The sequence below is a fragment of the Pseudophryne corroboree genome, chromosome 1 (assembly GCF_028390025.1).
Source record: "Pseudophryne corroboree isolate aPseCor3 chromosome 1, aPseCor3.hap2, whole genome shotgun sequence".
Lineage (NCBI taxonomy): Eukaryota > Metazoa > Chordata > Amphibia > Anura > Myobatrachidae > Pseudophryne > Pseudophryne corroboree.
Genome location: NC_086444.1, coordinates 150,807,876 through 150,835,029, shown reverse-complemented (window position 1 = coordinate 150,835,029; position 27,154 = coordinate 150,807,876). Strand labels below are relative to the sequence as shown.

The window sequence follows — 27,154 nt, the reverse complement described above, 5'->3', positions numbered from 1 at the left end:
CTGGCTCCTCCCCCTATGACCCTCCTCCAAGCCTCAGTTAGATTTTTGTGCCCGGCCGAGAAGGGTGCACACTAGGGGCTCTCCTGAGCTTCTTAGTGAAAGTTTAGTTTTAGGTTTTTTATTTTCAGTGAGACCTGCTGGCAACAGGCTCACTGCATCGAGGGACACCATTCGCTCCAGAGGGACCGAGCACAGGCCCAGCCTCGGAGCTCGGTCCCAGAGCCGCGCCGCCGGCCCCCTTACAGAGCCAGAAGCAAGAAGAGGTCCGGAAAATCGGCGGCAGAAGACATCCTGTCTTCACAAAGGTAGCGCACAGCACTGCAGCTGTGCGCCATTGCTCCTCAGCACACTTCACACTTCGGTCACTGAGGGTGCAGGGCGCTAGGGGGGGGGCGCCCTGAGCAGCAATAAAAACACCTTGGCTGGCGAAAATACATCACATATAGCCCCCAGGGCTATATGGATGAATTTTAACCCCTGCCAGATTCCACAGAAAAACGGGAGAAAAGGCCGCCGAGAAGGGGGCGGAGCCTATCTCCTCAGCACACTGGCGCCATTTTCTCTCACAGCTCCGTTGGAGGGAAGCTCCCTGGCTCTCCCCTGCAGTTACTACACTACAGAAAGGGGTTAAAAAAGAGAGGGGGGCACTAATTAGGCGCAGTATAACAATACAGCAGCTATAAGGGGAAAAACACTTATATAAGGTTATCCCTGTATATATATATATATATATATATATATATATATATATATATATATATATATATAGCGCTCTGGTGTGTGCTGGCATACTCTCCCTCTGTCTCCCCAAAGGGCTAGTGGGGTCCTGTCCTCTATCAGAGCATTCCCTGTGTGTGTGCTGTGTGTCGGTACGTTGTGTCGACATGTATGAGGAGGAAAATGAGGTGGAGGCGGAGCAATTGCCTGTAACAGAGATGTCACCCCCTAGGGAGTCGACATCTGAGTGGATGAGCTTATGGAAGGAATTATGTGAGTCAGCTCTTTACAAAAGATTGATGACATGAGACAGCCGGCGACTCAGCTTGTGCCTGTCCAGGTGTCTCAAAAGCCATCAGGGGCTCTAAAACGCCCGTTACCGCAGATGGCAGATACAGACGCCGACACGGATACTGACTCCAGTGTCGACGATTAAGAGACGAATGTGACTTCCAGTAGGGCCACACGTTACATGATTGAGGCTATGGAAAATGTTTTTACACATTTCTGATAATACCAGTACCACTAAAAATGTGGATTTTCCAGCCGTTGCCGTGGCCACCAGGTCTGTTAGACCTACCCCAAATAACTCCTCCCTTTTATAAGGCGATACTTCCATATGTTTGGAATCAGCATCACCTGACCACTGTCTTGTCCCTAACCCTCTTCTGGCAGAAATGGACAGCGCACTTACTCTTGATGCAAGTCGGCAAATATCCCTCTGTGCATCACGCATATATAGAAATGCATCTTTTAAATGCTCTATAGTCAGTAATATACCGTCCCTATCTAGGGTATCAATATTGTCAGTCAGGGAATCCGACCAAGCCACCCCAGCACTGCACATCCAGGCTGAGGCGATTGCTGGTCGCAGTATCACACCCGTGTGAGTGTATATACATTTTAGGATATTTTACTGCTTTCTGTCAGCAGGTTCCTTAAGGGCGGCCGTATCCGGGGACGGTAGTGCCACCTGTTTAGACAAGCGTGTGAGCGCTTTATTCACCCTAGGGGGTGTTTCCCAACGTGCCCTATCCTCTGGCGGAAAGGGGTATGATGCTAATAACTTTTTAGGAATTAACAGTTTTTATCGGGGGAAACCCACGCATCATCACACACTTCATTTAATTCCTCAGATGCAGGAAAAACTACAGGCAGTTTTTTCTCACCCAACATAATACCCTTTTTACCCCAGGTAGCCTCTCAACATAAGAAGACGCCGTATTATCAGGCGCAGTCCTTTGGGCCCCATAAGGGCAAGCGGGCAAAAGGCTCCTCATTTCTGCCCCGTGGCAGAGGGAGAGGAAAAAGGCTGCAGCAAACAGCCAGTTCCCAGGAACAGAAGCCCTCTCCCGTTTTCTGCCAAGTCCTCGGCATGACGCTGGGGCTTTACAAGCGGACTCAGGCACGGTGGGGGCCCGTCTCAAAAATTTCAGCGTACAGTGGGCTCACTCACAGGGGACCCCTGGATCCTTCAGGTGGTATCTCAGGGGTACAAATTGGAATTCGAGACGTCTCCCCTTCGCCGTTTTCCTAAAGTCTGCTTTACCGACGTCTCCTTCCGACAGGGAGGCGGTATGGGAAGCCATTCACAAGCTGTATTCCCAGCAGGTGATAATCAAGGTACCCCTCCTACAACAGGGAAAGGGGTATTATTCCACGCTGTTTGTGGTACCGAAGCCGGACGGCTCGGTGAGACCTAATTTAAATCTGAAATCCTTGAACACTTACATACAAAGGTTCAAATTCAAGATGGAGTCACTCAGAGCGGTGATGGCAAATCTGGAAGAAGGGGATTATATGGTGTCTCTGGACATCAAGGATGCTTATCTCCATGTCCCAATTTACCCTTCTCACCAAGGGTACCTCAGGTTTGTGGTACAGAACTGTCACTATCAGTTTCAGACGCTGCCGTTTGGTTTGTCCACGGCACCCCGGGTCTTTACCAAAGTAATGGCCGAAATGATGATACTCCTTCGAAGGAAGGGAGTTTTAATTATCCCTTACTTGGACGATCTCCGGATAAGGGCAAGATCCAGGGAACGGTTGGTAGTCGGGGTAGCACTATCTCAAGTAGTGTTGCGGCAGCACGGTTGGATTCTTAATATTCCAAAATCGCAGCTGATCCCGACGACACGTCTTCTATTCCTAAGGATGATCCTGGACACAGTCCAGAAAAAGGTGTTTCTCCAGGAGGAGAAAGCCAGGGAGTTATCCGAACTAGTCAGAAACCTCCTAAAACCAGGCCAAGTGTCAGTGCAGCAGTGCACAAGGGTCCTGGGAAAAATGGTGGCTTCCTACGAAGCAATTCCATTCGGCAGATTCCACGCAAGAACTTTCCAGTGGGACCTGCTGGAAAAGTGGTCCGGATCGCATCTTCAGATGCATCAGCGGATAACCCTGTCACCAAAGACAAGGGTGTCTCTCCTGTGGTGGTTGCAGAGTGCTCATCTTCTAGAGGGCGCAGATTCGGCATTCAGGACTGGGTCCTGGTGACCACGGATGCCAGCCTGCGAGGCTGGGGAGCAGTCACACAGGGAAGAAATTTCCAGGGCTTGTGGTCAAGCCTGGAGACATCACTTCACATAAATATCTTGGAGCTAAGGGCCATTTACAATGCCCTAAGCCAAGCAAGACCTCTGCTTCAAAGTCAGCCGGTGCTGATCCAGTCGGACAATATCACGGCAGTCGCCCACGTAGAGAAGCTGCAAGGATTTTTCGCTGGGCGGAAAATCATGTGATAGCATTGTCAGCAGTGTTCATTCCGGGAGTGGACAACTGGGAAACAGACTTCCTCAGCAGAAGTCTTCCACATGATTATAAACCGTTGGGAAAAACCAAAGGTGGACATGATGGCGTCCCGCCTAAACAAAAAATTGGACAGGTATTGCGCCAGGTCTAGGGACCCTCAGGCAATAGCTGTGGACGCTCTGGTAACACCGTGGGTGTACCAGTCAGTGTATGGGTTCCCTCCTCTTCCTCTCTTACCAAAAGTATTGAGAATTATAAGACGGAGGGGAGTAAGAACTATACTCGTGGCTCCGGATTGGCCAAGAAGCACTTGGTACCCGGAACTTCAAGAGATGCTCACGGAGGACCCGTGGCCTCTACCTCTAAGAAGGGACCTGCTCCATCAAGGACCCTATCTATTCCAAGACTTACCGCGGCTGCGTTTGACGGCAGGGCGGTTGAACGCCGGATCCTGAAGGAAAAAGGCATTCCGGATGAAGTCATCCCTACCCTGATCAAAGCCAGGAAGGATGTAACCGCAAAGCATTATCACCACATTAGGCGAAAATATGTTGCGTGGTGCGAGGCCAGTAAGGCCCCGATGGAGGAATTTCAACTAGGTCGATTCCTGCATTTCCTGCAAACATGAGTGTCTATGGGCCTAAAATTGGGGTCCATTAAGGTTCAAATTTCGGCCCTGTCAATTTTCTTCCAGAAAGAACTAGCTTCAGTTCCTGAAGTTCAGACGTTTGTAAAAGGAGTACTGCATATACAGCCTCCTTTTGTGCCTCCAGTGGCACCTTGGGATCTCAATGTAGTTTTGGGGTTCCTAAAGTCACAATGGTTTGAACCACTTGAATCTGTGGAGTTAAAATATCTCACATGGAAAGTGGTCATGCTGTTGGCCCTGGCCTAGGCCAGGCGCGTGTCAGAATTGGCGGCTTTATCCTGTAAAAGCCCTTATCTGATCTTCCATTCAGACAGGGCGGAATTGAGGACTCGTCCTCATTTTCTCCCTAAGGTGGTTTCAGCGTTTCATCTGGACCAACCTATTGTGGTACCTTCGGCTACTAGTGACTTGGAGGACTCCAAGTTGTTGGACATAGTCAGGGCCCTGAAAATATATGTTTCCAGGACGGCTGGAGTCAGAAAATCTGACTCGCTGTTTATCCTGTATGCACCCAACAAGCTGGGTGCTCCTGCTTCTAAGCAGACTATTGCTCGTTGGATTTGTAATACAATTCAGCTTGCACATTCTGTGGCAGGCCTGCCACAGCCAAAATCTGTAAAAGCCCATTCCACAAGGAAGGTGGGCTCATCTTGGGCGGCTGCCCGAGGGGTCTCGGCTTTACAACTTTGCCGAGCAGCTATTTGGTCAGGGGCAAATACGTTTCTGGCTGAGGAGGACCTGGAGTTCTCTCATTCGGTGCTGCAGAGTCATCCGCACTCTCCCGCCCGTTTGGGAGCTTTGGTATAATCCCCATGGTCCTTACGGAGTTCCCAGCATCCACTAGGACGTCAGAGAAAATAAGAATTTACTTACCGATAATTCTATTTCTCGTAGTCCGTAGTGGATGCTGGGCGCCCATCCCAAGTGCGGATTGTCTGCAATACTTGTACATAGTTATTGTTAACTAAATCGGGTTATTGTTGTTGTGAGCCATCTACCCAGAGGCTCCTCTGTTATCATGCTGTTAACTGGGTTCAGATCACAGGTTGTACGGTGTGATTGGTGTGGCTGGTATGAGTCTTACCCGGGATTCATAAATCCTTCCTTATTGTGTACGCTCGTCCGGGCACAGTATCCTAACTGAGGCTTGGAGGAGGGTCATAGGGGGAGGAGCCAGTGCACAACAGGTAGTCCTAAAGCTTTACTTTTGTGCCCAGTCTCCTGCGGAGCCGCTATTCCCCATGGTCCTTACGGAGTTCCCAGCATCCACTACGGACTACGAGAAATAGAATTATCGGTAAGTAAATTCTTATTTTTGTATACGCTTGGAGTAATTGATGTACATAGACAGCTGAACGAGCTGAAATCTTTAAATTCTTTCTGGAAACCAGTCTAAAGCTGGGTACACGCGAGGTGATATACTGTATTAGGTTAAATCTAGCGAGCCGGTTGACTGGTATATGCAAATGATACGTCTGAGAATGTCGTCATTCAGACATATCGCGATAGCGCCGCTAGCTGTTACACTTGCTGCAGGGACTTTAGTCAAAAGTAGAGAGTTACATTTAAATGCCCGCCCAGCTGTGACATCAGGACGACACTTTGGGGGGGATTCAAATGTTATCGCACTCCCGTCTAAAGTGACAGGAGATTGCGGGGCGATATTCAAATGACCCCACTTATCGTGCTGATCGCACCCATTACAGTCACGTTTAGGCGCGCAAAGCACCTAAACCCAACTAAAGTAATGGGCACGATCGTGAAAAGTGCCCAAACGGGTCTCTCTACGCGCATTTCAGCTCGCTACCCCTGGGGGTAGCGAGCTGAAATTAACTTGTCGCGCCCAACCGCAGCCACATTAGAATAGCTGGGTGTGGGTGCGGGCACGATTGCAGTAGGGAGCGAAGGGAACTTTTGAATCCGGCCCGTTGAGTGGCCATTCTGTGTACATGCTTGCCTGGATCAGCTGCTCGGTCAGTGAGATGGTGGGTGTGCCAACATGTTGGCCCAGTGTGTACCCAGCTTTAAGGTTGGCTCAGTCTCCAGATTATCATTAGATAACAATGATGTAATGCCATTCATTATGGAGAATAAATTATATTGGGAGCAACATTTGCTTGTGTGGTGCACATGTAACCTTGTTGCCTGCGTCTCTACTGCATGTGAAATAACTTGATTTTTTTGGTGCTCTAGGTAGGAGAAATAATTGGCCTCCCCTTCCTGCAAACTTCCCTGTCGGCCCGTGTTTCTACCAGGATTTTTCAATGGATATTCCTGTGGAATTTCAGAAAACTGTAAAGATTATGTATTACCTATGGATGTGTAAGTATTGGCTTGTCACATTTAATGGAACAAATGGATAAATGTCTATCACACACAACGTACCTCCCAGTTTGCTGTGTCTTTCCCTGACTGCTGTCCTTACATTGGTTTAGTGTGACAGACACTTCAGCGCAAGATCACAGTACACAGAGCAGGGGGGGGGAGGGGGTGGTCCAGAAGAAAATGACAGAGGGGCACCATTACAGGGGTAGGGGGAGGTAGAAAAAGCTAGAAAAGGGGTACAGTCTCACTGAAGGGGGGCGTGGCCTCACAGGATATGCTGTCGTCGCCCAGCCAATGACCATCCCCACCCCCCCACAGCACATTCCGTCCTCCTCCTTCAATATGCACAGCACACTCCCTCTAACCCCCCGCCCCTGAATTGTCCCCACAAAAGCTCTCTCCCCCCCTCCTCCTTCATTGTGCACAGTACAGCACACTACCTCATCCCCTTCAATCTCCCAGCACACTCTGTCCTGCTTTACTGTTCACAGCACACACCCACATCCCCTTCATCCTTCATTGTCCACTGCACAGTACCCCAACCCCTTCAATGTCCACTGCACATACTGCCCGTCCCACTTTAATGTTCACAGCAGCACTTCCCCTTCCCCGCTCTTTCAATGTCCACAGCACACATACAACACCCCCTTCCCCCTCTCCCTCCTTTAATCTTCAATACACAGCTCTCTCCCCCCTTTTCTGTCTGTCCAATAATCAATAATGGTGCTTATGACATAGAGCTTGGGGTGGTTGCTGTGTTACAACTTGGTGCGGAAGCCTGTGCTTCTGTATTGGTAGATGGAGTCCTGTAACGTGACAAATGTAGCATAACAAAAGATTTCCCTTGTGGGATGTGTTTTATGGAAACTTTAGGGTTCTGGTAAGTATGGGGTGAATCATATGATAGTAAGTTTTTCTTTCCCCTGCTGCATATTATCCCCATATTCCACTCTATTACAGGCACATATTGTCCCTACTCATTGTGTTACATTGGGGAGTCTGTGTCTCCCACTCTTAGGGCTGGTTCATACTTGAACCTGTATAGGGAAAAAGCATGAAAATTAAATTAGACTTTTTTGTTGTTGTTTTTTCAATACTTATTCCAGACATTGTGGTTTTACCAGTATGATCCATGTTTTGGCAGCGCTGGTTAAGACATGAAAAGCAGGTTGTGCGGTTCTAATGTATTGAAAATGGTGTTAAAATAGTAGATACAACGGTGGTAATATGGCTAAAAGGACAAATAGGTAAACAATGCGTATATGTTTGGGATATTCTTATTCTTCCATAATGTGGTGTAATGTACTATGCATCACGTGACAGTACTCCTTTGCATCTCTTCCACAGTCCATACGGTCACCCTGTTTGTAAATGTCTTTGGCTGTCTGGCCTGGTTCTGCGTTGATGCGACTCGAGGGGTTGACTTCGGATTGGCCATTCTGTGGTTCTTGCTTTTCACTCCATGCTCATTTGTTTGCTGGTACAGACCACTTTATGGAGCCTTCAGGTAAGCTGAAGCCTGTAGTTTGCATTGTTTGGAAAAGCCCTTTGTGTATGCTCTTTGATGAGCTGCGCTATGCGATATGTACTTCGTTGGCTGTGTGAACGCTATGATACCCAGCCTAACCCAATACTGGAGCTTAATACTGCCATAACTTATTGTACAAATTTAAAGGTGCATACACACAGTGCGATGTAACCTTTTAATTTTGATTATATAGTCAGAATCGTAAGGAAGTTCGTGCTGTGTACACAATTACAAGAAAAGTACAGATTTTATATATGGCGCTTCCACAACAAAGGATTTCCCTTCAAAATCAGTACAGAAATCACAATGCGACAAAAATGAATCTGTTACGTTCCTGAGGTGTATAGATCAGCTGGCGTGTAAGGGCATCTTTCAACTGTTCCTCTTAAGTGATGTTCTCATGGTTTCAATGACGGTATTCATAAAAGATTAAAAGAATGCCAATGTCTCATGCAATACGTCTTTAATACTGACCACAGATTAAAAAAAACACTTAAAAAGTAAACAATTGTAATGCATAAAACATGGATTACATATACATATATACAACACTGTTGTATATATGTATATGGAATCCATGTTTTATATATTCATGGATATTTATTTTAGTATTCAGTGTTGTTCGCAAACAAAAAAGGTTAGCAATTGAGCAAAACCATGTGCACTGCAGGTGGGGCAGATATAACATGTGCAGAGAGTTAGATTTGGGTGGGGTGTGTTTAAACTGAAATCTAAATTGCAGTGTAAAAATAAAGTAACCAGTATTTACCCTGCACAGAAACAATATAACCCACCCAAATCTAACGCTCTCTGTTAACTTTTTTGATTTGCTAAAAACTCTGAATAACCCCTTAATCCTCTGTGAGGTTGAGGTGGGAATAATGGCAAAACAGTCAATATTAAGCACCAAGAGATAAAAGATAAGGATGCACTTATTTCATATTTATGATGATGTAAAATACTGGGTGCTTTTAAAAAAACTTTTTTGCTCCAAGATCATAGTTACTTCAAACACTTATCTATGAATTAAATTAAAATATTAATGTGCCTAAATGCAGAATTGTAGTGAAAAGGTTAATTCAGGGATAGGATTGAAGTTTACATATTTTTACCCAAACATTCAAGGTAACACACACAGCAAGATAATGTTGCATGATTGAGACTTGTGTTTCCCTCGGATCATTTCCATAAATGGAGCGTTTCTCTGTAACCTGTACACAACATATCAGCAGAAGTTTGCGGAGCAAACAGCACGATTCCGCATAACTGAAAGCACATTTTAGTCTTGGCGCGCACAGTATGCATTCCCTGGCTTCATGGCAGGGCACAATATAATGAATGTGCAAATTTGTAGGATTATGGATGTGTCTCTAGCTTAATTTAACCAATAGCTCACTGGCTTATCTGAATGGACCTTGTTGTCCATAGCAACCAATCAGGTTCTACTTTATCTAGCACCTTCTAGAAGATAATAGCTAGACTTTGGTTGCTATGGGCTACATCCCCACTTCGGAAACCCATACTTTAGTAAATATACGCCCTAGTGTTTTAATAATGCCATTCATCCCTTGAATTGATGAATATCCACTGGAGTTAAGAATTTGAAATCTGATCTTTGGCTATACCAGTGGTTCTCAAACACTGGGGCAGATGTATTAACCTGGAGAAGGCATAAGGAAGTGATAAACCAGTGATAAGAGCAAGGTGATAAACGCACCAGCCAATCAGCTCCAATATGTAAATTACAGTTAGGAGCTGATTGGCTGGTGCGTTTATCACCTTGCACATATCACTGGTTTATGGGTGTGGTATGGTATGCCGGCGGCCGGGCTCCCGGTGACCAGCATACCGACAGCGTGGCGAGCGCAAATGAGCCCCTTGTGGGCACGGTGGCACGCTATTTTATTCTCCCTCCAGGGGGGTCGTGGACCTCCACGAGGGAGAAAAAGTGTCGGTATGTCGGCTGTCAGTATTCCGGCGCCGGTATACTGTGCGCCGGGATCCCGACAGTCGGTATACTGAAGACCACCCCTGGTTTATCACCACCTTATGCCTTCTCCAGGTTAATACATCTGCCATTTGTCCCTAGCCACCCTGGGGGTCTTGGGACACTTGCAGGGGTGCCTTGAATTGGTGGTCCAGGACCAAATCAAATTATTTATGGTCAATGTAATAGACAAAACAGTGCTGATGGATGCCAACCATTAAAAAAATTGTGGATAAACAGAGGCAAATCTTCTCCCTCGCCACAATTGAACCTTAGGGTGACATTTTAACTAGAGATGTGCAGGTTCAGATTTAACTGGATCTCAAACGGAATCTTATTCACTCTCAGATGTCTCGTCTCCTGTTTTGCATAGCCAATAAGAAAAATCCAGATAAATCTGAACTGGTGTTCATTTTAGCATTAAGAACTGGGTAAATCCGAACACAATTTACTTAATTTTAATATTTCTTTCTAATTTTCTCTATAAGAAACTTTTGACCTAGGGGTTCCGTGAAAGAAAATTCTGATATCATATTCTGATGATTAAAAAAAAAAGTTTGGCAGCCACTGGTTTAGAGACTATCTCCACATTATAATAAATAATGTCACTTAGTAGGACAATAGGTGGATGGAGACAGACGCAAAGGTAAAGGGAGGAGTCACAGCAACAAATCAAATGTATTGTATAATTTCCTAAAGAACATTAGAAATATTAGTTACAGTTTGGTATTGCTATAGGCAGCGCTATATTTATTTTTCTCCTACGTCCTAGAGGATGCTGGGGTTCCAAAAGGACCATGGGGGTATAGACGGGATCTGCAGGAGACATGGGCACACTATAAGACTTTGAACGGGTGTGAACTGGCTCCTCCCTCTATGCCCCTCCTCCAGACTTCAGTTAGACTCTGTGCCCAGAGAAGACTGGACACACACTAGGGGAGCTCTCCTGAGTTTCTCTAAAAAGACTTTGTTAGGTTTCTTATTCAGGGAGACCTGCTGGCTACAGGCTCCCTGCATCGTGGGAGTGAGGGGAGAGAAGCAGACCTACTTCTTCTGAGTTCCAGGGCTCTGCTTCTTAGGCTACTGAACACCATTAGCTCCAGAGGGTCTGATCACTTGGTTCGCCTAGCTGCTCGTTCCCGGAGCCGCGCCGTCACCCCCCTCACAAAGCCAGAACAGAAGACTTCAGTGACGGCAGAAGACTTCAGAGTCTCGGAGGTAACGCGCAGCGGTCGCGCTGCGCGCCATTGCTCCCACATACAAGCGGCACTACAAGGGCGCAGGGGGGGCCCCCGCCAGTATAAAAATTTAAAAAGATAGCGGGCTGAAGCACGCCGAGAAGGGGCCGTGGCTTAGCCCTCACAACTCTATACAGCGCCATTTTCTCCTCACAGATGCTGGGCCCGCCAAAACACTGTTAAACACCTAACAGTGTAAAATGAGGGGGGGGCACAGTTATGTAGTGCAATATAGGTTCAACCATGAGGCACTATAGATATATGTATATAATGTGGGTGTGTACACGGAGTTGGTTATAGTTTTCTGTGGTTTCCCTGTCAGAAATCTGCCCATGTTAGCAATGCTGGTGGGTGTTTAGTACACGTGTGTCGACATGTGTGAGTGATCTACCGCAAACAGATATGGGTATCCCTCTGTCGGCAGTGCCGACTCCAGATGGTACTTGATTCATGAGATTAAGTGTCAGCATGTCAGTAGTGGTAAGCTTTGCCAAAGTAAGCACTGTTTGGGGAACACAGAAGTATGTGGGTGACCCTGTCGGCACCAACTATTATGACTGGGTGTAAAATTATATAAAAAACCTATACCTGTAGGTGTATATATGTATGGTACGTTGCAGTGAGCTGTAGCTCGAGCACAGACGTGATGGTATTTGTGGGGGCGTCCTAGTGAAATTAGCTATATGTTTCCTTCAGATCCCTCGGGGTCACAAAAAATGTATTTTGCCCAGTCACTACTCCCTGTTGTCGACACGAATACTATGTTCTATGTCGGCCATAATGTTTCCTGATTGGATCCACAACATTGGCATTCAGTACATGTTCATACACATTCAGATCACATAAATGTCACTAGGGACCCTGATGTTCCTGACAGATTTTATATATAGACAGACAGACAGATAGACAGATAGATATATAGATATATATATATATATATATATATATCTATCATTGAAGATCCGCACTCACATCAAAAAATATATAAACACATGTTTAGGGTGCACCCAGTAAAACTGACATAGTCAGTCACAAATACAAAACGAAGGTTCCACACAGGTGGGAGGGGCACTCACAATTAAATAACGCATACAGACAATTGAATAGCATAAAACATTCATAGTTTAATAGTTGGATAGTCAGTTGCACCAACTCGCCCTTAATCGACGTTTCGACCCCATGACTGGGTCTTTTTCAAGATAGGCAGGTTCGGTGAAAGTTCAAATAACTTTTAAAGATGTATACATATTGACATCAGTAGAGATCTAGAAAAGAGAGAGAACATAAGACCACACTTAATGCCTCCCAGGCCCCATTATTGCACATTAACCATATACTAAATTACACACAGCGCACTTCACAGTGCACTCGTCAGATGAACCTTAAGCCCAGTGGATAACAACATGCTACCGTGACCACCAGTGTGAGTCCAATTAACAAAAAAAGGCTTACATAGACAAATCACTCTAGGAAGATGTCCTGACAACATCTATCCACTCAGCTGGTGTACAGCTCAAGTACCTAAAAAAACAATATAAACAATATATCAACAAATAAACTAATAAACAGACCCAGTGCTAATAGACTCAAAAAACACGTAAACATATACAAATACGTACTCCAGCAACTATGCCTTCACACGTAGATGTATATAAGCTTATAATAATGTTGTTCACGTGATAGTCTCCCTATAGAAAAAAATGGAAGGTGAAGCTGGAGACTATAGACATATACTAATATAATAGGTGAGTGTAGTAAACACTAACTACTCACTAGATACCAGCAATCATTCCAGTGTGAATGCATCCAGGTTAGCCACTTAATAAATTCCACAACGCATCAAAGACGATCACTGTAATACAAACATTATGCAGTCTAAATATCAGTCGCCAGAAGTATAACTTAAAAACAGAGTTAATAGCCACTAAGTGGTGAGTACTTACACAACCGTGTTCACACAGTCAAAAGGCACCTGGCTCTACACACACTGTCTAAACGCCGGGGAATATAACCCCAGACGACCGGAAGTGAACTGGACGTCACTTCCGCTCCACATTTTCATCTCGGAGTCACCGTATAGTCCAAAATGACTTAACTACCCACAAATACATAGGGGGGTTTATGTATTTGTGGGTAGTTAAGTAATACATATATATACCGTATTTGCCGGCGTATAAGATGACTTTTTCCCCCTGAAAAACATGCCTCCAAGTGGGGGGTCGTCTTATACGCCGGGTGTACTTCGTAGGCATACATATAGCCAGGGGCGTCACTGCCCCTGGTGACAGAATGGCTAACCATCGCACATCAATTCGAGCTGCGTTGGTCTCAAAGGTGTCCGACAAACCTGTAGCACAACATTTTGCAAGTAGGGGGCACTCAATTTCCAGTTTGAAGTGCATGCTGATTGATCATGTACCAAAACCTCCACGTGGGGGTGACTGGGAGAGGCAGTTACGACAACGAGAGGCTAAATGGATATATGAGCTGGACACTCTGACACCACGGGGCCTAAATGAGGCAAATCCATTCAATATTTCTCTGACGTCCTAGTGGATACTGGGGACTCCGTCAGGACCATGGGGATTAGCGGCTCCGCAGGAGACAGGGCACAAAAATAAAGCTTTAGGATCAGGTGGTGTGCACTGGCTCCTCCCCCTATGACCCTCCTCCAAGCCTCAGTTAGGTTTTTGTGCCCGTCCGAGCAGGGTGCAGTCTAGGTGGCTCTCCTAAAGAGCTGCTTAGAAAAAGTTTTTAGGTTTTTTATTTTACAGTGAGTCCTGCTGGCAACAGGCTCACTGCAACGAGGGACTTAGGGGAGAAGATGTGAACTCACCTGCGTGCAGGATGGATTGGCTTCTTAGGCTACTGGACACCATTAGCTCCAGAGGGATCGAACACAGGCCCAGCCATGGAGTCCGGTCCCGGAGCCGCGCCGCCGACCCCCTTGCAGATGCCGAAAAGTGAAGAGGTCCAGAAACCGGCGGCAGAAGACTTTTCAGTCTTCATGAGGTAGCGCACAGCACTGCAGCTGTGCGCCATTGTTGTCACACACTTCACACCAGCGGTCACGGAGGGTGCAGGGCGCTGCGGGGGGCGCCCTGGGCAGCAATGAGAATACCTTGTTCTGGCTAAAAAATACATCACATATAGCCCCTAGGGCTATATGGATGTATTTAACCCCTGCCAGGTCTCACAAACACCGGAGAAGAGCCCGCCGAAATAGGGGGCGGGGCCTATCTCCTCAGCACACAGCGCCATTTTCCTGCTCAGCTCCGCTGCGAGGAAGGCTCCCAGGACTCTCCCCTGCACTGCACTACAGAAACAGGGTAAAACAGAGAGGGGGGGGGGCACTTTTTTGGCGTTTTTTGATATATTAAGCTGCTATAAGGGAGACAACACTTCTATAGGGTTGTTCCTATATATTTATAGCGCTTGGGTGTGTGCTGGCAAACTCTCCCTCTGTCTCCCCAAAGGGCTAGTGGGGTCCTGTCTTCGATAAGAGCATTCCCTGTGTGTCTGCTGTGTGTCGGTACGTGTGTGTCGACATGTATGAGGACGATGTTGGTGTGGAGGCGGAGCAATTGCCGGTAATGGTGATGTCACCCCCTAGGGAGTCGACACCGGAATGGATGGCTTTGTTTATGGAATTACGTGATAATGTCAGCACATTACAAAAATCAGTTGACGACATGAGACGGACGGCAAACCAGTTAGTACCTGTACAGGCGTCTCAGACACCGTCAGGGGCTGTAAAACGCCCTTTACCTCAGTCGGTCGACACAGACCCAGACACGGACACCGAATCTAGTGTCGACGGTGAAGAAACAAACGTATTTTCCAGTAGGGCCACACGTTATATGATCACGGCAATGAAGGAGGCTTTGCATATCTCTGATACTGCATGTACCACAAAAAGGGGTATTATGTGGGGTCTGAAAAAACTACCTGTAGTTTTTCCTGAATCAGACGAATTGAATGAAGTGTGTGATGAAGCGTGGGTTAACCCCGATAGAAAACTGCTAATTTCAAAGAAGTTATTGGCATTATATCCTTTCCCGCCAGAGGTTAGGGCGCGCTGGGAAACACCCCCTAGGGTGGATAAGGCGCTCACACGCTTATCAAAACAAGTGGCGTTACCGTCTCCTGAAACGGCCGCCCTCAAGGATCCAGCGGATAGGAGGCTGGAAACTACCCTGAAAAGTATATACACTCATACTGGTGTTATACTGCGACCAGCCATCGCCTCTGCATGGATGTGCAGTGCTGGGGTGGTTTGGTCGGATTCCCTGACTGGAAATATTGATACCCTAGATAGGGACAGTATTTTATTTACTTTAGAGCAATTAAAGGATGCTTTTCTTTATATGCGAGATGCTCAGAGGGATATTTGCACTCTGGCATCGAGAGTAAGTGCGATGTCCATATCTGCCAGAAGAAGTTTATGGACGTGACAATGGTCAGGTGATGCGGATTCCAAACGGCATATGGAAGTATTGCCGTATAAGGGGGAGGAATTATTTGGGGTCGGTCTATCGGATTTGGTGGCCACTGCAACAGCCGGGAAATCCACCTTTTTACCTCAGGTCCCCTCCCAACAGAAAAAGACACCGTCTTTTCAGCCGCAGTCCTTTCGTTCCTATAGGAACAAGCGGGCGAAAGGACAGTCATATTTGCCCCGAGGCAAAGGAAAGGGTAAGAGAGTGCACCAAGCAGCTTCTTCCCAGGAGCAGAAGCCCCCCCCCCGGCTTCTGCAAAGCCCTCAGCATGACGTTGGGGCTTTACAAGCGGACTCAGGGGCGGTGGGGGGTCGACTCAAGAATTTCAGCGCACAGTGGGCTCACTCACAGGTGGACCCCTGGATCCTGCAGATAGTATCTCAGGGTTACAGGTTGGAATTCGAGAAGTCTCCCCCTCGCCGGTTCCTAAAGTCTGCTCTGCCAACGTCTCCCTCAGACAGGGCGACGGTATTGGAAGCCATTCACAAGCTGTATTCTCAGCAGGTGATAGTCAAGGTACCCCTCCTACAACAGGGAAAGGGGTATTATTCCACACTATTTGTGGTACCGAAGCCGGACGGCTCGGTAAGACCTATTCTAAATCTGAAATCTTTGAACCTGTACATACAAAAATTCAAGTTCAAGATGGAGTCACTCAGAGCAGTGATAGCGAATCTGGAAGAAGGGGACTTTATGGTGTCCCTGGACATCAAGGATGCTTACCTGCATGTCCCAATTTGCCCTTCACATCAAGGGTACCTCAGGTTCGTGGTGCAAAACTGTCATTATCAGTTTCAGACGCTGCCGTTTGGATTGTCCACGGCACCTCGGGTCTTTACCAAGGTAATGGCCGAAATGATGTTTCTTCTACGAAGAAAAGGCGTATTAATTATCCCTTACTTGGACGATCTCCTGATAAGGGCAAGGTCCAGGGAACAGCTGGGGGACGTAGTAGCACTAACCCAAGTAGTGCTGCAACAGCACGGGTGGATTCTGAATTTTCCAAAATCTCAATTGACCCCGACGACACGTCTGCTGTTCCTGGGAATGATTCTGGACACGGTTCAGAAAAAGGTGTTTCTTCCGGAGGAGAAAGCCAGGGAGTTATCCGAACTTGTCAGGAACCTCCTAAAACCAGGGAAAGTGTCTGTGCATCAATGCACAAGAGTCCTGGGAAAGATGGTGGCTTCTTACGAAGCGATTCCATTCGGCAGATTCCACGCACGAACTTTTCAGTGGGATCTGCTGGAAAAATGGTCCGGATCGCATCTGCAGATGCATCAGCGGATAACCTTATCGCCACGGACAAGGGTGTCTCTTCTGTGGTGGTTGCAGAGTGCTCATCTGTTAGAGGGCCGCAGATTCGGCATACAGGACTGGGTCCTGGTGACCACGGATGCCAGTCTGAGAGGCTGGGGAGCGGTCACACAGGGAAGAAACTTCCAGGGAGTATGGTCAAGCCTGGAGATGTCTCTTCACATAAATATACTGGAGCTAAGAGCGATTTACAATGCTTTAAGCCTGGCAAAACCCCTGCTTCAGGGTCAGCCGGTGTTGATCCAGTCGGACAACATCACGGCAGTCGCCCACGTAAACAGACAGGGCGGCACAAGAAGCAGGAGAGCAATGACAGAAGCTGCAAGGATTCTTCGCTGGGCGGAAGATCATGTGATAGCACTGTCAGCAGTGTTCATTCCGGGAGTGGACAACTGGGAAGCAGACTTCCTCAGCAGACACGATCTACACCCGGGAGAGTGGGGACTTCATCCAGAAGTCTTCCACATGATTGTGAACCGTTGGGAAAAACCAAAGGTGGATATGATGGCGTCTCGCCTCAACAAAAAACTGGACAGGTATTGCGCCAGGTCAAGAGACCCTCAGGCAATAGCTGTTGACGCTCTGGTAACAACGTGGGTGTTCCAGTCAGTGTATGTGTTTCCTCCTCTGCCTCTCATACCAAAAGTACTGAGAATTATACGGCAAAGGGGAGTAAGAACGATACTCGTGGCTCCGGATTGGCCAAGAAGAACTTGGTACCCGGAACTTCAGGAGATGCTCACGGAAGATCCGTGGCCTCTACCTCTAAGACGGGACCTGCTTCAGCAGAGACCGTGTCTATTCCAAGAATTACCGCGGCTGCGTTTGACGGCATGGCGGTTGAACGCCGAATTCTAAGGGAAAAAGGCATTCCGGAAGAGGTCATTCTTACACTGGTAAAAGCCAGGAAGGAGGTGACTGCACAACATTATCACCGCATTTGGAGAAAATATGTTGCGTGGTGTGAGGCCAGGAAGGCCCCCACGGAGGAATTTCAATTGGGTCGATTCCTACATTTCCTGCAAACAGGATTGTCTATGGGCCTCAAATTGGGGTCCATTAAGGTTCAAATTTCGGCCCTGTCGATTTTCTTCCAGAAAGAATTGGCTTCAGTTCCTGAAGTCCAGACTTTTGTAAAAGGAGTACTACATATACAGCCCCCGGTTGTGCCCCCAGTGGCTCCGTGGGACCTTAATGTAGTTTTGGATTTTCTCAAATCCCATTGGTTTGAGCCACTCAAATCGGTGGATTTGAAATATCTTACATGGAAAGTAACCATGCTACTGGCCCTGGCTTCAGCCAGGAGAGTGTCAGAATTGGCGGCTTTATCGTATAAAAGCCCATATCTGATTTTCCATTCGGACAGGGCAGAACTGCGGACGCGTCCTCAGTTTCTGCCTAAGGTGGTGTCAGCGTTTCACCTGAACCAGCCTATTGTGGTGCCTGCGGCTACTAGCGATTTGGAGGATTCCAAGTTGCTGGACGTTGTCAGAGCATTGAAAATATATATTTCAAGGACGGCTGGAGTCAGAAAATCTGACTCGCTGTTTATACTGTATGCACCCAACAAGCTGGGTGCTCCTGCTTCTAAGCAGACGATTGCTCGTTGGATTTGTAGCACAATTCAACTTGCACATTCTGTGGCAGGCCTGCCACAGCCTAAATCTGTCAAGGCCCATTCCACAAGGAAGGTGGGCTCATCCTGGGCGGCTGCCCGAGGGGTCTCGGCATTACAACTCTGCCGAGCAGCTACGTGGTCGGGGGAGAACACGTTTGTAAAATTCTACAAATTTGATACCCTGGCTAAAGAGGACCTGGAGTTCTCTCATTCGGTGCTGCAGAGTCATCCGCACTCTCCCGCCCGTTTGGGAGCTTTGGTATAATCCCCATGGTCCTGACGGAGTCCCCAGCATTCACTAGGACGTCAGAGAAAATAAGATTTTACTTACCGATAAATCTATTTCTCGTAGTCCGTAGTGGATGCTGGGCGCCCATCCCAAGTGCGGATTGTCTGCAATACTTGTACATAGTTATTGTTACAAAAAAATCGGGTTGTTATTGTTGTGAGCCGTCTGTTCTGAGGCTCCTACGTTTGTCATACTGTTAACTGGGTTCAGATCACAAGTTGTACGGTGTGATTGGTGTGGCTGGTATGAGTCTTACCCGGGATTCAAAATCCTTCCTTATTGTGTACGCTCGTCCGGGCACAGTATCCTAACTGAGGCTTGGAGGAGGGTCATAGGGGGAGGAGCCAGTGCACACCACCTGATCCTAAAGCTTTATTTTTGTGCCCTGTCTCCTGCGGAGCCGCTAATCCCCATGGTCCTGACGGAGTCCCCAGCATCCACTACGGACTACGAGAAATAGATTTATCGGTAAGTAAAATCTTATTTTTTCTTGGATAGGGCTATGACTAGACTTTTTTAATATCCGTACTTTTCATAATGTATGTTTACAATTATGTGTGTTGTCTTGTTTGTGATTTTCTTGTCTTTTGTGTTGGTGATCACTCTGGTTCACCTAGTGGCAGAGGCAATATCACACACCCAATACGGTCTCCATTAAGTCCTGGGTTCCATTTATATCCATATTATGTGTTTTAAACTTCTATTACACATTTCTCAGCTAAGTTGTATAAGTTATTATGAATTATTCTATATATATGTATAAAGGCGAGAATGTGTGGTTCTTTTGGTCAGTGATAGGCGGTTAACAAGCTTTTATCTTAGGAATGAAGTTTTTGACAACAGTAAACATGAACCATTATGCAATAATTATTTGTCATCTATTGGAATCAAACTAAGAAGATGTTTAATGTGGTTAATGCTTGTTCCGCACTCAGGACTAATATGGAGCCCTTGCCCTATGTTTAATACATCTATGAATTATTCCCGTGCTTGCGCGCCTTATTACATACTTTTTATGACTATATTAATACATATTCACTTATGTGTTTTGGTCTGTCATGTGATCATTTATACTGGCGTTAGTCGGGTTGCTTAGTAACGACGTACAGCCGTCCTTTGCCATTTACCACATACACAGTGAAGCGCACGTCACGTCTGCTACATCCACTTCCGCCAGATAGACGTGTGCGTTCCACTGGCAATGGAACGCACAATACTTCCGGTAATGCGACTATCAGCCGCTATCGGTTGTTCTTTTGGTTTTAAATGGTTGTGATTGTGTTCACATGTTGTGTAATTAGTTGATGTTATAGGACATTCGATTGGCTGCACATGTATCCTTGATTACACATGTTAAACACTTGAATACCAGTGTTTCTCTAACGTCCTAAGTGGATGCTGGGGACTCCGTAAGGACCATGGGGAATAGCGGCTCCGCAGGAGACTGGGCACATCTAAAGAAAGCTTTAGGACTATCTGGTGTGCACTGGCTCCTCCCCCTATGACCCTCCTCCAAGCCTCAGTTAGATCTCTGTGCCCGAACGAGAAGGGTGCACACTAGGGGCTCTCCTGAGCTTCTTAGTGAAAGTTTTAGATTAGGTTTTTTATTTTCAGTGAGACCTGCTGGCAACAGGCTCACTGCATCGAGGGACTAAGGGGAGAAGAAGCGAACTCACCTGCGTGCAGAGTGGATTGGGCTTCTTAGGCTACTGGACATTAGCTCCAGAGGGACGATCACAGGCCCAGCTTGGATGGGTCCCAGAGCCGCGCCGCCGGCCCCCTTACAGAGCCAGAAGGCAGAAGAGGTCCGGAAAATCGGCGGCAGAAGACGTCCTGTCTTCAACAAGGTAGCGCACAGCACTGCAGCTGTGCGCCATTGCTCTCAGCACACTTCACACTTCGGTCACTGAGGGTGCAGGGCGCTGGGGGGGGGGCGCCCTGAGACGCAATAAAAACACCTTGGATGGCAAAAAAAAAATGCATCACATATAGCTCCTGGGCTATATGGATGCATTTAACCCCTGCCAGAATCCATAAAAAAGCAGGAGAAAAGTCCGCGAAAAAGGGGCGGAGCCTATCTCCTCAGCACACTGGCGCCATTTTCCCTCACAGCTCCGTTGGAGGGAAGCTCCCTGTCTCTCCCCTGCAGTCACTACACTACAGAAAGGGTTAAAAAAAAGAGAGGGGGGCACTAATTAGGCGCAGTATTAATTATACAGCAGCTATAAGGGGAAAAACACTTATATAAGGTTATCCCTGTATATATATAGCGCTCTGGTGTGTGCTGGCAAACTCTCCCTCTGTCTCCCCAAAGGGCTAGTGGGGTCCTGTCCTCTATCAGAGCATTCCCTGTGTGTGTGCTGTATGTCGGTACTTTTGTGTCGACATGTATGAGGAGAAAAATGATGTGGAGACGGAGCAGATTGCCTGTAATAGTGATGTCACCCCCTAGGGGGTCGACACCTGAGTGGATGAACTGTTGGAAGGAATTACGTGACAGTGTCAGCTCTGTATAAAAGACAGTGGTTGACATGAGACAGCCGGCTACTCAGCTTGTGCCTGTCCAGACGTCTCATAGGCCGTCAGGGGCTCTAAAGCGCCCGTTACCTCAGATGGCAGATATAGACGCCGACACGGATACTGACTCCAGTGTCGACGGTGAAGAGACGAATGTGACTTCCAGTAGGGCCACACGTTACATGATTGAGGCAATGAAAAATGTTTTACACATTTCTGATAATACGAAAGGGGTATTATGTTCGGTGAGGAAAAACTACCTGTAGTTTTCCTGAATCTGAGAAATTAAATGAGGTGTGTGATGATGCGTGGGTTTCCCCCGATAACAACGGATAATTTCTAAAATGTTATTGGCATTATATCCTTTCCCGCCAGAGGTTAGGGTGCGTTGGGAAACACCCCCTAGGGGGGGATAAAGCGCTCACACGCTTGTAAGGGCTCTACCTTCGCCTGAGATGGCCGCCCTTAAGGATCCTGCTGATAGAAAGCAGGAGGGTATCCTAAAAGGTATTTACACACATACTGGTGTTATACTGCGACCAGCAATCGCCTCAGCCTGGATGTGCAGTGCTGGGTTGGCGTGGTCGGATTCCCTGACTGAAAATATTGATACCCTAGATAGGGACAGTATATTTTTGCCTATAGAGCATTTAAAAGATGCATTTTTATATATGCGTGATGCACAGCGGAATATTTGCCGACTGGCATCAAGTCTAAGCGCGTTGTCCATTTCTACCAGTAGAGGGTTATGGACACGTCAGTGGTCAGGTGATGCGTATTCCAAACGGCATTTGGAAGTATTGCTTTATTAAGGGAGGAGTTATTTGGGGTCGGTCTTTCAGACCTCGTGGCCACGGCAACAGCTGGGAATTCCACGTTTGTACCCCAGGTCGCCTCTCAACATGAGAAGACGCCGTATTATCAGGCGCAGTCTTTTCGTGGACAAGCGGGCAAAAGGTTCCTCATTTCTGCCCCGTGACAGAGGGAGAGGAAAAAGGCTGCAGAAATCAGCCAGTTCCCAGGAACAGAAACCCTCTCCCGCCTCTGCCAAGCCCTCAGTATACGCTGGGGCTTTACAAGCAGAATCAGGCACGGTGGGGGGCCCGTCTCAATGAATTTCAGCGCGCAGTGGGCTCACTCGCAAGTAGACCTCTGGATCCTTCAGGTGATATCTCAGGGGTACAAATTAGAATTCGAGACGTCTCCCCCTAGCCGTTTCCTAAAGTCGGCTTTACCGATGTCTCCTTCTGACAGGGAGACAGTTTTGGAAGCCATTCACAAGCTGTATTCCCAGCAGGTGATAATCAAGATACCCCTCCTGCAACAGGGAACGGGGTATTATTCCACACTGTTGTGGTACCGAAGCCGGACAGCTCGGTGAGACCGATTCTAAATCTAAAATCTTTGAACACTTACGTACAGAGGTTCAAATTCAAGATTGAGTCACTCAGAGCAGTGATTGCGAACCTGGAAGAAGGGGACTACATGATGTCTCGGGACATCAAGGATGCTTACCTTCATGTCAAAATTTACCCTTCTCACCAAGGGTACCTCAGGTTTATGGTACAGAACTGTCACTATCAGTTCAGACGCTGCCGTATGGATGGTACACGGCACCCCGGGTCTTTACCAAGGTAATGGCCGAAATGATGATATTCCTTCGAAGGAAGTGAATTTTAGTTATCCCTTCCTTGGACAATTCCCTGATAAGGGTAAGATCCAGGGAACAGTTGGAGGTCGGTGTAGCACTATCTCAGGTAGTGTTGCGGCAGCACGATTGGATTCTCAATATTCCAAAATCGCACCTGGTTCCGACGACGTGTCTTCTGTTCCTAGGGATGATCCTGGACACAGTCCAGAAAAAGGTGTTTCTCCCGGAGGAGAAAGCCAGGGAGTTATCCGAGCTAGTCAGGAACCTCCTAAAACCGAGCCAAGTCTCAGTGCATCAATGCACAAGGGTTCTGGGTAAAATGGTGGCTTCCTACGAAGCAATCCCATTCGGCAGATTCCACGCAAGAACTTTCCAGTGGGACCTGCTGGACAAATGGTCCGGATCGCATCTTCAGATGCATCAGCGGATAACCCTGTCACCAAGGACAAGGGTGTCCCTCCTGTGGTGGTTGCAGAGTGCTCGTCTTCTAGAGGGCCGCAGATTAGGCATTCAGGACTGGGTCCTGGTGACCACTGATGCCAGCCTGCGAGGCTGGGGAGCAGTCACACAGGGAAGGAATATCCAGGGCTTATGGTCAAGCCTGGAGACATCACTTCACATAAATATCCTGAAGCTAAGGGACATTTACAATGCTCTAAGCTTAGCAAGACCTCTGTTTCAAGGTCAGCCGGTGTTGATCCAGTCGGACAACATCACGGCAGTCACCCACGTAAACAGACAGGGTGGCACAAGAAGCAGGAGGGCAATGGCAGAAGCTGCAAGGATTCTTCGCTGGGCGGAAAATCATGTGATAGCACTGTCAGCAGTATTCATTCCGGGAGTGGACAACTGGGAAGCAGACTTCCTCAGCACGACCTCCACCCGGGAGAGTGGGGACTTCACCCAGAAGTCTTCCACATGATTAAAAACTCGACAGGTATTGCGCCAGGTCCAGGGACCCTCAGGCGATAAGCTGTAGACGCTCTGGTAACACCGTGGGTGTACCAGTCAGGGTATGTGTTCCCTCCTCTGCCTCTCATACCCAAGGTACTGAGATTGATAAGATGGAGAGGAGTAAGCACTATATTCGTGGTTCCGGATTGGCCAAGAAGGACTTGGTAACCGGAACTTCAAGAGATGCTCACGGAGGATCCGTGGCCTCTACCTCTAAGAAGGGACCTGCTCCAGCAAGGACCCTGTCTGTTCCAAGACTTACCGCGGCTGCGTTTGACGGCATGGCGGTTGAACGCCGGATCCTGAAGGAAAAAAGGCATTCCGGATGAAGTCATCCCTATCCTGATCAAAGCCAGGAAGGATGTAACCGCAAAAACATTATCACCGCAATTGGCGAAAATATGTTGCGTGGTGCGAGGCCAGTAAGGCCCGACGGAGGAAATTCAACTGGGTCGATTCCTACATTTCCTGCAAACAGGAGTGTCTATGGGCCTGAAATTGGGGTCCATTAAGGTTCAAATTTCGTCCCTGTCAATTTTCTTCCAAAAAGAACTAGCTTCAGTCCCTGAAGTTCAGACGTTTGTAAAAGGAGTACTGCATATACAGCCTCCTTTTGTGCCTCCAGTGGCACTTTGGGATCTCAATGTAGTTTTGGGTTCCAAAAGTCACATTGGTTTGAACCACTTAAATCTGTGGAGTTAAAATATCTCACATGGAAAGTGGTCACGGACAGGGCGGAATTGAGGACTCGTCCTCAGTTTCTCCCCAAGGTGGTTTCAGCGTCTCACCTGAACCAACCTATTGGTGGTGCCTGCGGCTACTAGGGACTTGGAGGCCTCCAAGTTGCTAGACGTTGTCAGTGCCCTGAAAATATATGTTTCCAGGACGGCTGGAGTCAGGAAATCTGACTCGCTGTTTATCCTGTGTGCACCCAACAAGCTGGGTGCTCCTGCTTCTAAGCAGACTATTGCTCGTTGGATTTGTAGTACAATTCAGCTTGCACATTCTGTGGCAGGCCTGCCACAGCCAAAAATCTGTAAATGCCCACTCCACAAGGAAGGTGGGCTCATCTTGGGCGGCTGCCCGAGGGGTCTCGGCTTTACAACTTTGCCGAGCAGCTACTTGGTCAGGAGCAAATACGTTTGTAAAATTCTACAAAATTGATATCCTGGCTGAGGAGGACCTGGAGTTCTCTCATTTGGTGCTGCAGAGTCATCCGCACTCTCCCGCCCGTTTGGGAGCTTTGGTATAATCCCCATGGTCCTTACGGAGTCCCCAGCATCCACTTAGGACGTTAGAGAAAATAAGAATTTACTTACCGATAATTCTATTTCTCATAGTCCGTAGTGGATGCTGGGCGCCCATCCCAAGTGCGTATTGTCTGCAATACTTGTACATAGTTATTGTTACAAAAATCGGGTTATTATTGTTGTGAGCCATCTTTCAGAGGCTCCTCTGTTATCATGCTGTTAACTGGGTTCAGATCACAGGTTATACGGTGTGATTGGTGTGGCTGGTATGAGTCTTACCCGGGATTCAAAATCCTTCCTTATTGTGTACGCTCGTCCGGGCACAGTATCCTAACTGAGGCTTGGAGGAGGGTCATAGGGGGAGGAGCCAGTGCACACCAGATAGTCCTAAAGCTTTCTTTAGATGTGCCCAGTCTCCTGCGGAGCCGCTATTCCCCATGGTCCTGACGGAGTCCCCAGCATCCACTACGGACTATGAGAAATAGAATTATCGGTAAGTAAATTCTTATTTTTTTGTTATTTCCTGTTGGATGATTGATGGGCGGGGTTTGTGATATGCCTCTGCTATAAAAGTGCTCCAGGGTTCATTGTGTGTCATGGGCTGCTGGGTGAGAACCTGCTGTAATCTTGTTAGTCTTGAAAAAGGCTCAGATGGAGCCGAAACGTCGACACCTTTTGCTGACATGCTGTTAACTGTCTCTATGTGAGACACACCAATAAAGTTTTCATCATCAAGGAAGTGGTGAGTGCCTGTATCTTTTTTCGGATATATTTTTGGATCTCTTGTGAATCTCTTATGGAGCACCGCCCAGGTTGCAAATTGGAGCAGTGAGTGTGGACTTTCTGGATATATTAGGGAATGGTCTGTGATACAAATTGTTCCTTTAGTCCGACACCCGCCTTACTTTGAATATATGAAAAGCTTGTGGAGATATTTTTGTGGAGTTCTTTTCCTCACCTGCCCTGATACCGTTTTCACCAACATGTGGTGATTTTTAACTGTATTTTTTCTTTTTTCTTTTCTAATTTTTCAACGTCTTTGGACTCTAGTGTCGGTCCCTGGTCTAAGCTTTGTGTTTGTCATATTGTTTAATAAGTATTGTTTAAACCTTGCTGTGGTCAGTATGTCAATTGATCCTAATCAAGTGATTGATGAGGCCACTTTCCAATTAGCACATAGCACTTTTCTTTCTCTGACTGATGACGACGCCGAAAAGGTGCTTTTTGACCATATTGAATTTGCTAAGCTACCAGATGAGACACCACTTGATCTGTTCCATAAAGCCCTGAGATTAAGAATGCGGGAGGTGGACCTCACCTTACATGGCCAATTCCTCTCGGACTATTAAAGGAACAAGAGAATCCCGAGAGGATTTCGAGTAAACAATATTCCCACCATTGGTCGCAATAGTCCAACATTTTGCACCAAATGGTGTGGTGTCCTGAACAAGTGTTCGCTAGACCTCATCCTCCTCGTTATTGAGGAGGTTGGGGTTGAATTGAAACAAGTGCGAGAGGATTTGGCCGTGTTTAATTCTACACATTTGTCTACATTAGTGGTGGACACTGCTGATAAGTGGCTTGACCGTTTGACTGAACAAGTAAACACTTATCAACAGGACCTTATCACATTTAAGCGGAAGAAATTGGTTACTGTAAATGCCGATTACACAAACAATCAGGTTTATAGATGGTTGAGGGGTGAACCTAAAGGTTATACTGGTGGGAGACCACGTTTACAAACTAGAAATAGATATCAAGGTCCCTTAGACAATTCTTCATCCCAATCAAATTCTGAGAGTGAGGTGACTGATAATAGACCCCCCTCTGGCGCTTTTTTAGGGAAGAGCGTCCGGACCAATAC

At 47.2% G+C, this 27,154-nt stretch overlaps 1 protein-coding gene across 1 annotated transcript in view; it reads left to right on the top strand.

The window, feature by feature from the left end:
• Positions 1–27,154, top strand: part of SCAMP1 (secretory carrier membrane protein 1) — an 85,070-nt gene that overhangs the window by 29,623 nt on the left and 28,293 nt on the right. The window contains exons 5-6 of the mRNA XM_063963634.1: positions 6,311–6,439; positions 7,790–7,949. Of these exons, the coding sequence (XP_063819704.1) occupies positions 6,311–6,439; positions 7,790–7,949 (289 nt within the window). The remainder of the gene's footprint in view (positions 1–6,310; positions 6,440–7,789; positions 7,950–27,154) is intronic.